Genomic DNA, 13,323 nt, shown 5'->3' with positions numbered 1-13,323 from the left:
TCCACGAGGAGTGTCACCTTTCCCACCTGAGTGAGCCTCTCCCCCTCACCCCAGCTGCAGCAGAAACGTGTTCCTTAGGAGGGAGAGTTTTCGGAAAGTTCCCGAATGTTCCATCCCAAGCACAAGCCTGTTTCTGAGCCTCTTGCTTGAGTGGCTTCCACATCCTTGCCTGGGCAGCTCATGAGAGGTCAGTGAAAAGACTGCCCTCCAGCTCCACTTGCATCTGTGGAACCCGGCTTCCTAAGCAACAGTGCATTTGGGGACAGAGTGTTCTTTGCACTTCGCCTTGTGCCCATGGCTCCATGCCCCCCTCCTGTGCTTTCTCGCTCCCACAGGTGAAGGGACCAAAGATGCAGTTTATCCTGGGAAATTGTAAGTGGAGGTAACCTCGGGAGTGGTCCTGTGCTGCCCTGAGTTTGTGTTTCCTGCTTCCTTGTTGCTCATTGAGAGCATCTTTTAGGGTACCGGCGGTGGCTTAATTGCAGACATGTCCAGTTAGAGCGGAATCTGCTCCCTGAGGTCAGACAGGCTCTTCTGTCCTTGCCTTCCCCCCACCCCGCCCTCCTCTTCCCTCTCTTTCTCCTCCCTTCTCTCTCCCCATCGGTCCCTCCCTTCCTTCCTTCCTGCCTTCTTTCCTCCCCGTTGCTTGCTCTCCTAATACTGTGCTGCTCAGAAGAGTCTAGATGGGTCTGGATGGGGCAGTAACTGGCCCCTGGAGGACCCTTTCAGACCAGCTGCGTCCGGGCCTTGCCAGGAACGCCCACGCAGGCTGCTGGCTGAAGCTGGAAAGGACTTCCTGGTGGAGTAAACACTCAAGATCGTGACTGAGTGCCTGGTGAGGCAGATGCTCCAACGACAGCTTCATCCCCCGGACAGATGCCCAATGAGACGCACCTCTGTTTTCCCTTTGGGGAGTCCGCATCATGGAAAAATCTCAGGTTTGGAAGTTGGAGGAACTGGTTTCCAGTCCCAGCCATGCCAGGTACCCGCTGGTCAGTGGAGGAAACGCATCAGCCTCCACCCCTGTTTCCAGCTGAAAACGGTCCTAAGTCCCTTCGAATGAGATGCTCTTGGAAGCAGCATTTTAGCCGCTCTAAGTGCAGAAAAACAGGGCTGCCCTGCGCTTCCAGAATCTGGTCAGTTTCTGCATCCTGTAGGGGATAGTGAAGGTCTTATAAAACTGTCACCTGTGTGCAGGGCCCATCGGCCACTGGCTCTGAGGCACTTGAAAGGGGGGCACGCAGGCCTGCGGCAACTGGGGGAGATTCAGGGTCATTCTCTTGCTGTTTTTTTTTTGTTTTTGTTTTTTAATGGGAAAAGAAACTTGGATTTGTAAACAGACACAATGTGTCAGTATCTTTGATGAAAAAAGGAAATCCGATTACACAGTGTCTGTGGAAGCACCACGGAGAAGATACAGATGGGCTATGAACTTGGAACACAAAGATGAGGCTCCGGACAGCCCCGGGTACCAGCCTGGGCTCTGCAGCCGGGGGCCTGCTTTGAATCCGACCTCTGCTGTTTCTTGAGAGGATGTCTTGGGAAAATCCCTCACTGTCCTTCTGTGTCTTGGTTCCTCCTTGTGTGAAAGGGGCTGATGGGTGCCTGTTTCCTAAGGTGGTAGAAAGATTCATTGATCTGATCCGTGCAAAATATTCAGAAGGGTGCTAGCCGCATAGTAAGCACCGCATAACTGTGAGCTATCTGTTATTGTTGTTGCTCTGTTCATCAGTGACTGAGGGATAACTCACGGCCGTGAGTTGAGGCTGCATATGGTGCAGCAGAAAAGCCCGGGTGTTGGAATCAGCTCGTCTGATGTGATTTAACTTTATCTCTTTGGGAAGTTTGCCCAAGTCTCATTTTCCCTGTCTAGAAAATGGGCAGAAGTAATGTAAGAATGACGGTAGTAATACTATGATGATGATGCGAATCGGTGCCCATGTTACTCGTTATCGTGGCAAGTGGCCCAGTGGGATCTTCTCACTCTCCATGGCCCTCGGGGTACACTAAGGGGTACTCAGCACAGATGCCTGCAGTGGGGTCCCATCTGGCTGAGGAGGGGGGTCTCTAGAAGCGGGGGCTGGGATGGGGTGAGTGTTGGGACCCACGGCCAGGCCAGCCGGGCACAGCAGGGACCAGCAGCAGGGCCTTCACCCCTCAAGAAGCTTGTCAAACAGGTCACGGCCAAAGTCCGAAGGTGCTCAGGGCTTGGGTGGAAGGAAACCCAGGGCCAGGAGAGGAGGTCTTGGGCCCAGAACTCACGGAAGGATGGAGGGCCAGTCGGGCTGGCCCCATCCAGCTGGACCCTGAATTCTCAGGCCTTGGAGCAGGAATGGGTTGCCCAAGAGAAGGCAGCTGGAACCCTCTGATGCCACATGACAATCTGGCTGGATGCTGGAGCATCCTGGAGGGTATTAGAAAGAACCCCCACCCAAGCCCCCTCCCACACTGCTGTGTCCACGGCTCTGGGCCTTGGCACGGACATTCCTGGCTCTCGGGTGATTCTAAGGAGCAGCCAAGGCTGAGATGTGAGAAATGGGAACAAGTTAAACTGTTTCACTGCGATGGGAAGATGCTGGCTGGGGGCAGAACGGGGAGAAGGCCGCTGGGCCCCCTACTCCTGACTGCGGAGCCCAACAAAACGTCTGTGGCCGAGAGGGACCTCCCCACAGCGCAGGGCGCTCCAGATGGGGGTCCCCTGACATGAGAGTGGGGAAACTGCCAAAATCCCAGGAAACTCTTTCGATGAAACCACGCCCCTCGCCTTGGAGCTTCCACCCAGGAGCCCTTGCAGGAGGTGAGGGCTTTTTCTGAGAGCTTGAAGGTACCAGCTGCAAAGGGCCTGAGAGACACTTTGCTTTCATTCACCCATCCCTCCGCAGCTTTTCAACTTTGTCCAGCCAGTCCTGCCTGACAGGTTAGAATGTTCTCAATAGAGGTTTGTTTGCTCCAAGTATCTCATGAAAGTCAACACTGAATAATGACTTGATTAAAGGCCCAGGGAAGACAGAGCTGGAAGGACCCAGTCCCCGGAGCTCCCTTCCAATACCAGCCCTGTGACTGGGTGGAGAGGGGACCAGAGAGGCAGATAGCAGGGGCCCCAGGCTGTCGGGGGCCGGGACAGTGGACCGATTTGGTTCCTGGCAGTGATGCTGTGAGAGGGACCGGGGCCATGTCTGCGCTCCTTAGAATGATGTTGTTGATTAAAAGTGAAACGACCTGCACACACATGTTATATACACAGTGTATTTCATCTTTGCAGACTTCACTGGGAGGGGAGGGGGTGCTGAGCATGGGGTGAGGGGAGCTCTTTGCCCTCCCACAGGCTGGCCCTCGAGGTGAGAAGGGCTTTGGCATCACAGGTTTCGGGCACACCCAAAACTCCTCTCCCTGCCGAGCGGCTTCCCGGCCCTCTGTGCCCTGAAGGGTCTCTTGGGATGACTGTCTGGCAGGTGCACAAAGCCGGTTACTGTCTCTTTAAATAGTAGAGGCTGAGCTGCTCTCAGGCCACCATGACATATCCCAGCATTGGCCCAGCCCCTGAATAAACTGGATGGACGCCTGGTCTGGCTTCAGTCACAGGGAGCACCACCAGGGAACATCTTGGGGATCCTGGCTGGAAATAGGGGGCTAGATCCTCCAGCTGCCGGTGCCTCTGCTGTCCTACCCCAGGGGGCCTCGCCCGCACACTCCTCGCGTGTGATTGCAAAGAGAGCCGCGTGGAGGAAGGGGTTACACCGTTTGGCCTGGTGAGTTGTCCTGGCAGACCATGCCTCTGGATGGTGTGTGCTTGTGTGTTACAGAGAGCCGCCCCACCCCACCCGCTGCAAACCACAAATGGACAGGATTGCAGGGGAGAGGGCGCGCGCGGGTGTTGGAATTGACCAGAGTCAGAGAATTTCTACAATCCTCGGTTAAGAACTGGATAGATACTGGCTGGGGAGGCAAGAAAGACCCTCTGGGAGCGTCTAGAAACCCCAGTCCCTCCAGAGTTGAAGGGAGGAAAGGGACCAGGCGTGCCCTCCTTGATGGGAAACCGCTCCCTGCACACAGCTGGCAGGTGACCCTGGATTGGTAAGCAGGTTAGGGAGAAGCTTCCACCTGTAGTGGAGCCCTGGGTGTGGCCGAGCTGGTGACACTGCCCGGGGTGGCATCCAGTCTTCCACCACTGGGGGCTGGGCAGCTGGACAGGGGGGTTCAGATGTCCCCAAACTCCCAGTGTGGTGTGATCTGACTAAAATACTGGGTTCAAAGGAGAAGAAGAACTGAGCTACGCCTTACAGCCTGTGCACGTTTCTAGATGTCTGCACTTCATTTAGGAAAAAAAAGAAAATCCCCAGTTAAATATGCTAATATTTATAAAGTGCTTAGAATAGTCCTGGGCACAGGGTGATCCAGTCAGGGTCGGTTAAATAAATACAAAAGTCTGAATGGCCTAAAGGGAGACAAATAATTCCCAGGACAAACCTGGCCTAGAACAGGCCCCTGGAGGACAGCGATCACGCCCATTTCTTCAGCGAGCGCTGCTACCTACATTTGTGCTTTCAATCTATGGGAGTGATGAGCAGTTTGAGGTGGGGGGGCAGGCTTGCCTTGAAGGGATGTTGGGAGGATTAAATGTGAGATAACAATGATAAAAATAAGGGGGACCTGTTACTGAGTACTGATCCTTTATTTTGTTCCAGACAGCATGGTAATTCCCTTACACACTCTCTCTTTCAATCAACACAATAACCCTTTAAAATGGGCATTCGTCGTCCTGTTTGCAGATGAGAAAACCCAAGCTTCCTGAACTTGAGCTAAATGCCCCCATCCACAACTCTGGGTAATCAGGTTTGTCTGAACCCAGAGCCAAAGTGCCTAACCCCTGATCACACCACCTCTCCTGGCCCACACCCAGGCCTTGCCAACGGGCCTGTCATATCACAGGCACTGAACAGAAATTTTACAAAGATTCTTATTTTTCATCCAAGCATTTCTCAAAGGCCATTGTTTGCAGAATTTTTCCAATGATTTTTACTTAACAATAAGCCTGTACAATTAGCTGCAGTAAGCAGCTGCTTCCAAATAATAAAAGAAGTAGTATGGGATTATTTGAACCGCTTCAAGGGGCCGTGTTTTGCGACCCAGTACGCTAGCAGGTGGCCGTGTCCTGTGTATGACCTGCTGCTTTAGTAGGCAGACGGTTAATACCCGCCTTGGGGCTGGCTCCCCGTGGCTGCACGGAGGCTGGCCCCCAGAAAGACTCCATGGGGCGCCCTCAGCCTGCGCCCGCCCGCCCGGAAGGGCTATCCTCTCTCCCCGTGATGCTGGGCGTGCAGGCGGCTATGAATCAGCTGATTTCCCTGGCTGCTCTTCCCCCACCTCAAATGGTCAACTCCCCACCCTGTGGCGGGGGGGACGCCAGCCGAGGCTGGGCGCCAAGCCAGGCCAACTCGCCTGGAGCGTCCCGGTTGTGGTCTGAATTTGCCCAGGCTCAGAGGACCCCACCCCAGGGCGCGTGTCCCGCAGTGGGCAGGCCTCTGCCGCTCCCCTCACTCCCACCCAGGCAGCCCCGCTAGGTGGGTCTGGGAATCCGAGGCGCCTGGCGCACGGCCCCGGCGCAGACAGCGGGGGCAGACCAGGTGCGCCAGGACCCGAGAGGAGGGACACTTGCCAGCGCCGAAGTGCCACCTGTCCCCTATCCGTGGGAGGGAAATCCAGGCTGGGTCTCCGCGTGGGCGCGGTCCGAATGCGTGCGCCCCCACGCCCTGCGCTGGGCCCCCGCGGGGGCGATCTCTGGCGGGCTTTTCCCACGTGGGCGGAGCGGGGAGAGGCCAGTATTGGGTCAACTCTTGGTCTCTGCGACTGAGCCGGGGGAAGAGGAGGTGAGGAAGCTCTCCGCCTCCTGGTTTGGAGTAAAAGTCGCCGCGGCTCTGTAGTCATCGACTTTCTCCGGGGACACAGCGAAGGCCGCGGAACTGTGTACTGTCCTCCCTCCCCTCCCCGCGGCCCCCGCCACCCAGCCCGCGCTCTCCCCTCCCGGAGTCCCGCCCCCTGCACACGCTGACCCAGGGACACACCCTACTGCAGCGACGCAGACAGGGCGTTGTTCCCGTTAAAGGGGAACGCCGGGAGCCTCCCTCCGGCCCCTTGCTTCGCGCGCGCAGCCCAGCAGCGCAGCTGTCTTTGCGGACGCCAGCAGCCCCGCGGGCCCGCCGAGTTTGTGCCTAAGGCCACCCTGAGGACCTCTGAGGACCGGGGACAGCTATCCCTTTGGGCTGTAAGTGCTTTGGCAGGGAAAGTGGAGGAGATGGAGGAGAAACGTGGGCATCCTCCGTGGACCGTCCCAGAACGCGCGGAGCAGTCGGGCTGGCGCGGTCCGCGAATTTTCTGTCCCGGGCGCAGGCAGACCGCTGCCCGTGTCGCGTCGTTCCTGCGGGGCTTGTAGGAATGCGGTGTGCCGTGCCTGATGGTCTGTAAACCGCCAGGGGCGCGGGTGGTGGCGTCCGGATGTGGGGCTGGGGCGGAGCACTACTCGCCTCGCTGGAGAGGCGCCTACTCGGGGACTCATTGGCAAAGCAGTCCCTGGGGTGGACATCTCGGGGGTACTGGGCCCCGGCGGCCCCCCAATTTCTAGTCGTATATCCAGTCCCCTTTCTCTTGTTCTCCCTCGGCATTGGGAGTCGCTGTGTTTAATTTAAACCTCCTGGAGGCAGCGGAAAACCGTGCTTATCTCCTTCTGCACATTCCAGTGTTTCTTTGAATCTGTTGCTCTAGCAGAGGAACGGAGGGGCTGCGGTCGGGTGCCTTAAAAACTCAGTTATTGAAACGTTGTCTCAGGCCCAAGACTCTGTCCTGATTAGTCCCCTAAACGCAGCTGTTCATCACAAACGTTCAAATCCCACGGCTCATCCGGGTCTCCAGTCCCCGAGGTCTGTAAAGTGTGGGGCTAGGACCACGCAGTTGCAGATAGAAGATGACCTGCCGGCTCCGACCGGCTGCGCTTCTCCTGAGACTCAGCCCATTACCTCCGCCTGTCTTTCCCACTAGACACTTGCTCCCTTCCATCCAGGCTCCTGGGCCCCTGTCGCGGGAGCGCAGCGGCCCGGCCCGCAGGGCTGCCTGGGAAGCGCGCGCGGTGGGCAGGAAGCGTGGATCCGGCAGCTCTTCCCTCTCCGCTCTCGCCAGCTCTGCGCCGTCTCTCCCGGGCCGCCAGTGGCGATGCCGAGCTGTGCTGGGCTCAAGACGGCTCCCTGCGCTGGCAGAACTGGGTGGAAACTTGGAGCTAACGGAATGCGGAGTTCTGGAAGCTGGGAACCCGGCTCCCAGCCGAGCGAGCGCTCTCCCTCCCAGTACAGCCGCCGGTGTCCCCGCGCCCCTCGCAGAGACGGGGGCGCCTACCCGTCACCCCCACTTCCACTCCACGGGGGAACGCGCGCTCTTCCTCAAGTCGGGATGCCCCGGGAGCGCCCGGGTGGGTGGAGGCTTGCGGCGGCCTCAGCTCGTCACTCTGGAAAAACCTACCCCCCTGGGTGACTTCGACGAGCGTAGCGCGTACCACTTGTTTTGATCCAAAAGCAAAAGATGTTCCGTCGCAGGCAGGCCCAGCGGGCTGCAGGTTGGGGATGCTGCGGTCCGCTGCTGCCCTCTCTCGGCGGCTGCCGGGCGGGGCGGGCGGGCGGGCGCGGCGCCAGCCTGGGGCATTCCGAGCGCAGGAGCCTCCCTCCGCGCCCCTCCCTCCCTCCCTCCCTCTCTTCCTCCCTCTCTCCCGCTCTCCGAGCCCCTCCCTCCCTCCCTCCCTCTTTCCCTCCCTCCCCCGCGCTCGCTCGCTCAGGCCAGTTCGCTCGGCCCCCTGTCCAGTTCGGCTCTCTCTCTCCTGCCAGGCAGAAACTCCGCTGAGCAGAACTTGCCAGGATGCTTCTCCTGTTGCTCGGGATCATCGTCCTCCACGTCGCGGTGCTGGTGCTGCTGTTCGTCTCCACGATCGTCAGCGTGAGTGTCCGGCGCGAGGCGCGCGGGCGGGCGGCCGGGGGGGGCCCGGGGCTCACCCGGAGCTCGGCCTCCGGACGGCGATTCCAGCTGCGCTCCCTCGGATCCGTTGTCGTTTGCAGACGGCGAGTCTCAGACATCCCAGGGCGTTTTGCAGTTGCTGGCAATCAGCCCCTTTTCAGTTGTTTTGAGAAAACCAGAGCAGATTCCGGCAAGGAAGAAGCCAGCGCTGGCTGGGTTAGCGGCGCAGGCCTCTCTTTTAGCGGAAGAATTTCGGTGCCATCCAGCCCCGCCCCCTTCATGTGATAAGTTTTTTTTTTTGTTTTTTTTTTTAAAGCATTTTTCTTGATGCAGGTTCGTTCAGGAAGGAAGTGGAGTATTTAGGAAAATGGCATAGATCAGATGGGAGGCTTAGTTCATAAACCAGCCTTTAGGACTTGAAATTGGGAAGTTACACCTGGCTTTTCCTTAGGAGTTGGGAGCGCCAGGTCTGCTTTGTGATGGGGATAGGGCACCTTCTTAGAAAAGCCTCCTCTATTTGGAATAAGCCATCTAGACAACTGTGTAACCAAACCATCAAACATCAAGCTCATTAAGTTTTTTCTTTTTTTTTTTTTTAAAACAAAACAAAACAAAAGCTGCTCTAGCGGTTCCCAGGCTAGGGGTCGAATCGGAGCTGTAGCCACCGGCCTACGCCAGAGCCACAGCAATGCCAGATCCAAGCCGAGTCTGTGACCTACACCACAGCTCATGGCAATGCCTGATCATTAACCCACTGAAGCTCATTAGGTTTTAAACTCATTTTCCTAAAGATGAGCACAGACTCAGGCAGTTTTGTGACTGTGGCCCTAATAGATGGCACGATCTCAGCGTGGTATTTTTGCCCATTTCCAAGGCTGAGAAATGATTGCACTGGGGACTTGCGACTGGGTTTGTCTGGTTCCAGCATGGTGGCTTGTGCAGTGACACCGGGGAAGTCAGGGAAGGAGAGTCCGCTTGGATGCAGGTGTCCTGGGTTGAGGCCCAGGCTTCTTCTATAGAACACATGTCTGCACATCACTACGTGTGTGTGTGTGTGTGTGTGTGTGTGTGTGTGTCACTTTTCTGTTTCCAAAGTGCGTTTTCCTTGCAAGACCTTGGCCCTCCCTTCACTTGGTGTCTGGGCTGGACCTCTCGCCTTTCTCCAACATGACCGAGACCTCTGGCCAGGCAGCCCTGGGCAGGGCAGAGGCGGGCCCCGCAGACGGGTTGGTGCTCTTGGCCTCCCCGTGGCCTCCTCCCTTCCCCTTTCCTGCACCCCTCCCCTGACTTAGCACATCTGCTTCTTTCTAGCAATGGATGGTGGGCAATGGACATGCTACTGACCTCTGGCAAAACTGCACCACCTCCCCGTCGGGCAACGTGCAGCACTGCTTCATGTCGTCAGCAAACGGTGAGACTGGGTTTTTGTTCCACAGAGCTGTCCTTATCTGTCAGTGACATGTTTCTCTGTCTGGACCTGGCATCATGTGTTCTTGGAGGACACAGCTGGGGAGTTGTTGCAGGGGTGGGGCGGGCTGCCACAGGGGCAGGGAAGCCAAGGTAGAAAGAGAGGGGCTGTGGCTCCCTGGCTGTGCTGAGATCCTGGGGCTCGCTGAGCATTCCCTCTACCTAGAGAGAAGCCCTGGAGCGCCCCCCCCCCCCCAGTTATCACTTGTGAGCAGAGAAATGTAGACACTGATGAACAGTAATGATGCAAAACCTGAAGCAAAGCCCACTGGGAGTTTTGATCCAACTGGCATCTTTGGTCTGTTGGCAGAAATATTCAGGAATGTCCTGCATCTTTCTGGCACAGTGATGAGGGGCCATCCCAAGGATAGATGGGCCAGCTTTTGGTTCCCAGTTATGGGATTTCTTGTGCCTCAATGATGTCGTTTAGCATCAGAACTTTCCAGTGCTTCCTCTTTGCAAGGTGGGGCATTGAAGCTGTTTCCAAAACCCCAAGCTGAGCCCGGAAGTATTTCTACCCTGTCCTCGGCATCGTTACTTGTGAGATATGCGCTCTTGGATTCAAAGAGGGGTTAATTGGCAGCGGAAGCACACACTTAGGTATTTCCAGCATCCAGAGAAAAGGAGAGCTCGGAAGAGATCTGGTGTCTTTGGACGTGCAGAGGGATAGGTACATAGGATGTATTCTCTTGGTAGCTGGACAGTGTCTGGTGGCAGCATGGACATTGGAAGGATGAGGGCCAGGCTTCACGAGGTCTCGTGTTGCAAAGGACGTGTCACAGGCTGGAGAGGGAAGTTGCTGCAGATCTGACAGAGCTTTCTTGACATCCTGGCTTTGAAGACCAGCACAGTACAGGTTCCAGGGTGGCTGCAGCTACTCCTGCATCAAGTATTTCTGTTGAAGATGCTCCCGGGGAGAGAAGTCAGTTTAGGGGCACCTCCACAAAGCGGGTAGGGTAGTGGCCCTAGTTCTGGGCTGGCACAACTCAGTTTCTTTGCCAGCCTTTCCTCCTAGGGGCTCTGTGCCTGACAGGCTGTCACTGAAGGGTCACCAACCAAACGGCTCGAACCTCAATATAAAGAGAAACTGAGAATTGTTGTCGTTTCTGTGGGGAGGAGGCCCAGGGCTGGAAGACCCCGCATTGCGTTTCCACTATCCCCGGGGAAGAGGGGAAAAAGAAAGACCCCAGTCTTTATGGAAGGGAGCAGTCCTTCATGTTTTTTCTGGATCTGCGAAGGATGTTAAATTAAAACCACCCTGGAGGGTAGCACAGTGAGTTGGCAGCCAGGTGGATGAAACACTCAGGCACGTCGTCGGTGCATCTGCCCAAAGCACTGCTTGTCCCCAAAGCTGCGGCATCCGCGGGTTCCCCAGGCTGGGTCTGGCTGAGGTTCCCTGAAGACTCAGGATGGGAGGCTCCCTGCTCACTACTGACACCTGGTGGCCACAAGTGGTGACGCCACTGGAAAGTGCTGTTCTTCCTGAGACCTCTGGCCCCGCAGTTGCCTCGCCCAAGTGGCGTTTGGCCATGCGGAGTTGGCAGGGAGTTCTGGACTCTTAGGCACGGAAGGGGCAGTTCTGGCAGGCGTGTCCCTCCCCCGGCTGGGTTTCAGCAGAGATGAGTCGGCAGAGCAGCTGTGATCTAAATCGTGTTCAAATCGCCTGCAGGCAGGACGGCTGGCTGGCCTGCTACTGCCTCCCGCGGTGGGGAAGGCAGTCATTTCCGCCCTGGCAGCAGCTCTCCAGGAGCCCCAGGGTTCTTCAATCAGGAAGCATCCTATCTCTCAGCTGGCTCTGGGTGGGCGAACCTCATCCTCTTGGGTTCATTGACCACGGCTTCAGGTTGTTCCTCGTGGGTCTTTATCCACATCCGCGAGATTGCTTTCCGGGGGCCCCAGACCCCGCTTCTCCTCCACATCTGCCTTCTCAGCTCCCCCAGCGAGGGCGTTTGGAGGAGATCTGGACACTGGGGCTGATCCTATGTCAGAAGTTTCCATTTAGGCTTCTCCAGTGGTCTAACCCTGCTGTCGCCTTCGGATGTGTCAGCTTGTCCAGTCCTAATTCTGATGCGGGTGAACCCCTGCCGCCTCCTTAGCCTTGTCAACTGGGTTTAACCCTTTCTGTGCCAGACAAGAGGTGAAAAAAAACCACATGAACTCTGCTAGTGGGAAAGCATTCACGCGCGTCGGTATTTGCTCTCAAAATGCTTCAAACGCACTTTTTATTGAAGTGATTGAAAATAATTCGTTATCAATACAGATTTGTGAAGACTACATTGCGGGCATATGAAAATACGCACGCAATGTGAAGACACATTGGCTTACAGGATTTACTGTTTTTTTTTTTTTTTTTTTTCTGAAGGAGCTTGCTTTGCATGTGCAGGACAGAGATAGCATTCTGCCTTTTTTCGTTTTTGTTTTTAACGTATGTATATGAATAGTGCCTCTTGCCACGTTAACTGAATGGCAGTCAAATGTCTGTGTAATGGAGTTTGAAGAAGACCTATGAGAGTTTTCCCTCAAGCCCCCTCTTGATATTCGAGTAGTTTCAGATTTCTCACCCCCTGCCCTCAACTCTGTCTGCTTTTCCCGTTTTCTAATGGTGTTTGCATCCTTTCTGGCCCCATCCTGGTCCCCGCTGCAGGTGGAGGTGAAAGAGGCTTAGTGGAGGGATATGTTTATCATGACCTCATCTCGAACGCCTCGCAGCCAGTGACTGTTGGGTCCCGAGCTCTGTGATGAATCGCTGTGAAGGCAGCACAGGCCAGGTGCCCGAGTGGAAGTGGAAGTGCGGTTTCGTGGGAGGTGGGATTTGAGCTGTCCTCCAAAGGATGGGCAGGGTTTAAATAAACACGGGTGAGAGGAGGAGGCTGTTCTCTATGGAGGCAACGGCGAGACTGAAGCAAGGGGAAGGCAAGACAAGGACATGTTACAACGGTGGGCTCGTGTCCCAGTCGGCATTAAGGTTGACGGCATGAGACAGAACCTCTTCCGATGGTGGTGACTTAAAGAAGATTGTTTGTTTCCCTTTCTTTCCAAAGCCATGTGGGAGGAGGCAGCCCAAGCTAGGCATAGCAGTTCCATGAACTGTCAGAGTCCCAGGCACCTCTTAGCTCGTTCCTTTGTCATCCCTTGGAGTTGGCCCTTGTCCTCATGGATCAAAAGGCTGCTGGGGCACCAGCCATTTCATCCATGCTTCAAGCCATAGGGTAGAGAAGGGAGGAGGAGAAGGATGTGTCCCCCTCCCTCTTCATGAAACATCTCCAGCCAGACCACACACTTCTGTTTCTCTCTTTTACTGCGAGTTAGTCACAGAGTCACAGTGGCCAGGGAGGCTGAGAATGGCGTCATTCGGCTTCATGGGAAGCATGGCTTCTTGAGTCATACCCTTTTACAGCAGCTCTTCAGGGTCCTGGGCAGTGTGTGTGTGTGTGTAAATGTTATTTCGTGTTAGGAAGTTAGTGTGAGAAACAAATAGGTCCGGTCGGCCTGGATTCAGAACGTGGAGGCTCCAGATGTGGCCGGTGGGGCTGGAGAGGCAGCATCCGCTCAGGCCAGCATCCCTCCAGAGACAGGTGAGTCTTGGCTCTCAAGCTGCTAAGATCTCTGGCTGGGATCAGGGCATCCCCGGTCCTGAAGGTGCCTGTCTGCCCCAGGGCTTCACACTACGGGTGTGTTTAAAATCTCCTGACCCAGAAGGTTCAGCAAAACGTTTGCCTTGCCTTGATAAAGCTTTTTGTTTTGAATGCTCCCAATGATCCAGATATTAGCTGGGAGGGTGCAGCGCTGGCCTCTCTGTCAGCTTCAGAGCATCGAACTGCGGGTGGCCCAGGCACAGTGTATCTTCCCAAGTCCTCTGTCTCA

At 56.0% G+C, this 13,323-nt stretch overlaps 1 protein-coding gene across 4 annotated transcripts in view; it reads left to right on the top strand.

Annotated features, from left to right (window-relative positions):
• Positions 1–13,323, top strand: part of PMP22 (peripheral myelin protein 22) — a 54,423-nt gene that overhangs the window by 22,696 nt on the left and 18,404 nt on the right. Inside the window, exons 1-3 of one of the 4 annotated variants that reach the window (XM_021067895.1) lie at positions 3,533–3,749; positions 7,866–7,974; positions 9,304–9,403. In XM_021067895.1, coding sequence (XP_020923554.1) covers positions 7,897–7,974; positions 9,304–9,403 — 178 coding nt within the window. In that variant the 5' untranslated portion in view covers positions 3,533–3,749; positions 7,866–7,896. Of the gene's footprint in view, positions 1–3,532; positions 3,750–5,475; positions 6,263–7,865; positions 7,975–9,303; positions 9,404–13,323 lie in introns of those variants that run through there. The other 3 variants (XM_021067894.1, XM_021067897.1, XM_021067896.1) reach the window with 3 other exon arrangements.

This window comes from Sus scrofa, chromosome 12 (genome assembly GCF_000003025.6).
Source record: "Sus scrofa isolate TJ Tabasco breed Duroc chromosome 12, Sscrofa11.1, whole genome shotgun sequence".
In the NCBI taxonomy this organism is placed as follows: domain Eukaryota; kingdom Metazoa; phylum Chordata; class Mammalia; order Artiodactyla; family Suidae; genus Sus; species Sus scrofa.
Note: the sequence above shows the minus strand (reverse complement) of the source record. Positions and strands in the feature narration are given on the sequence as shown.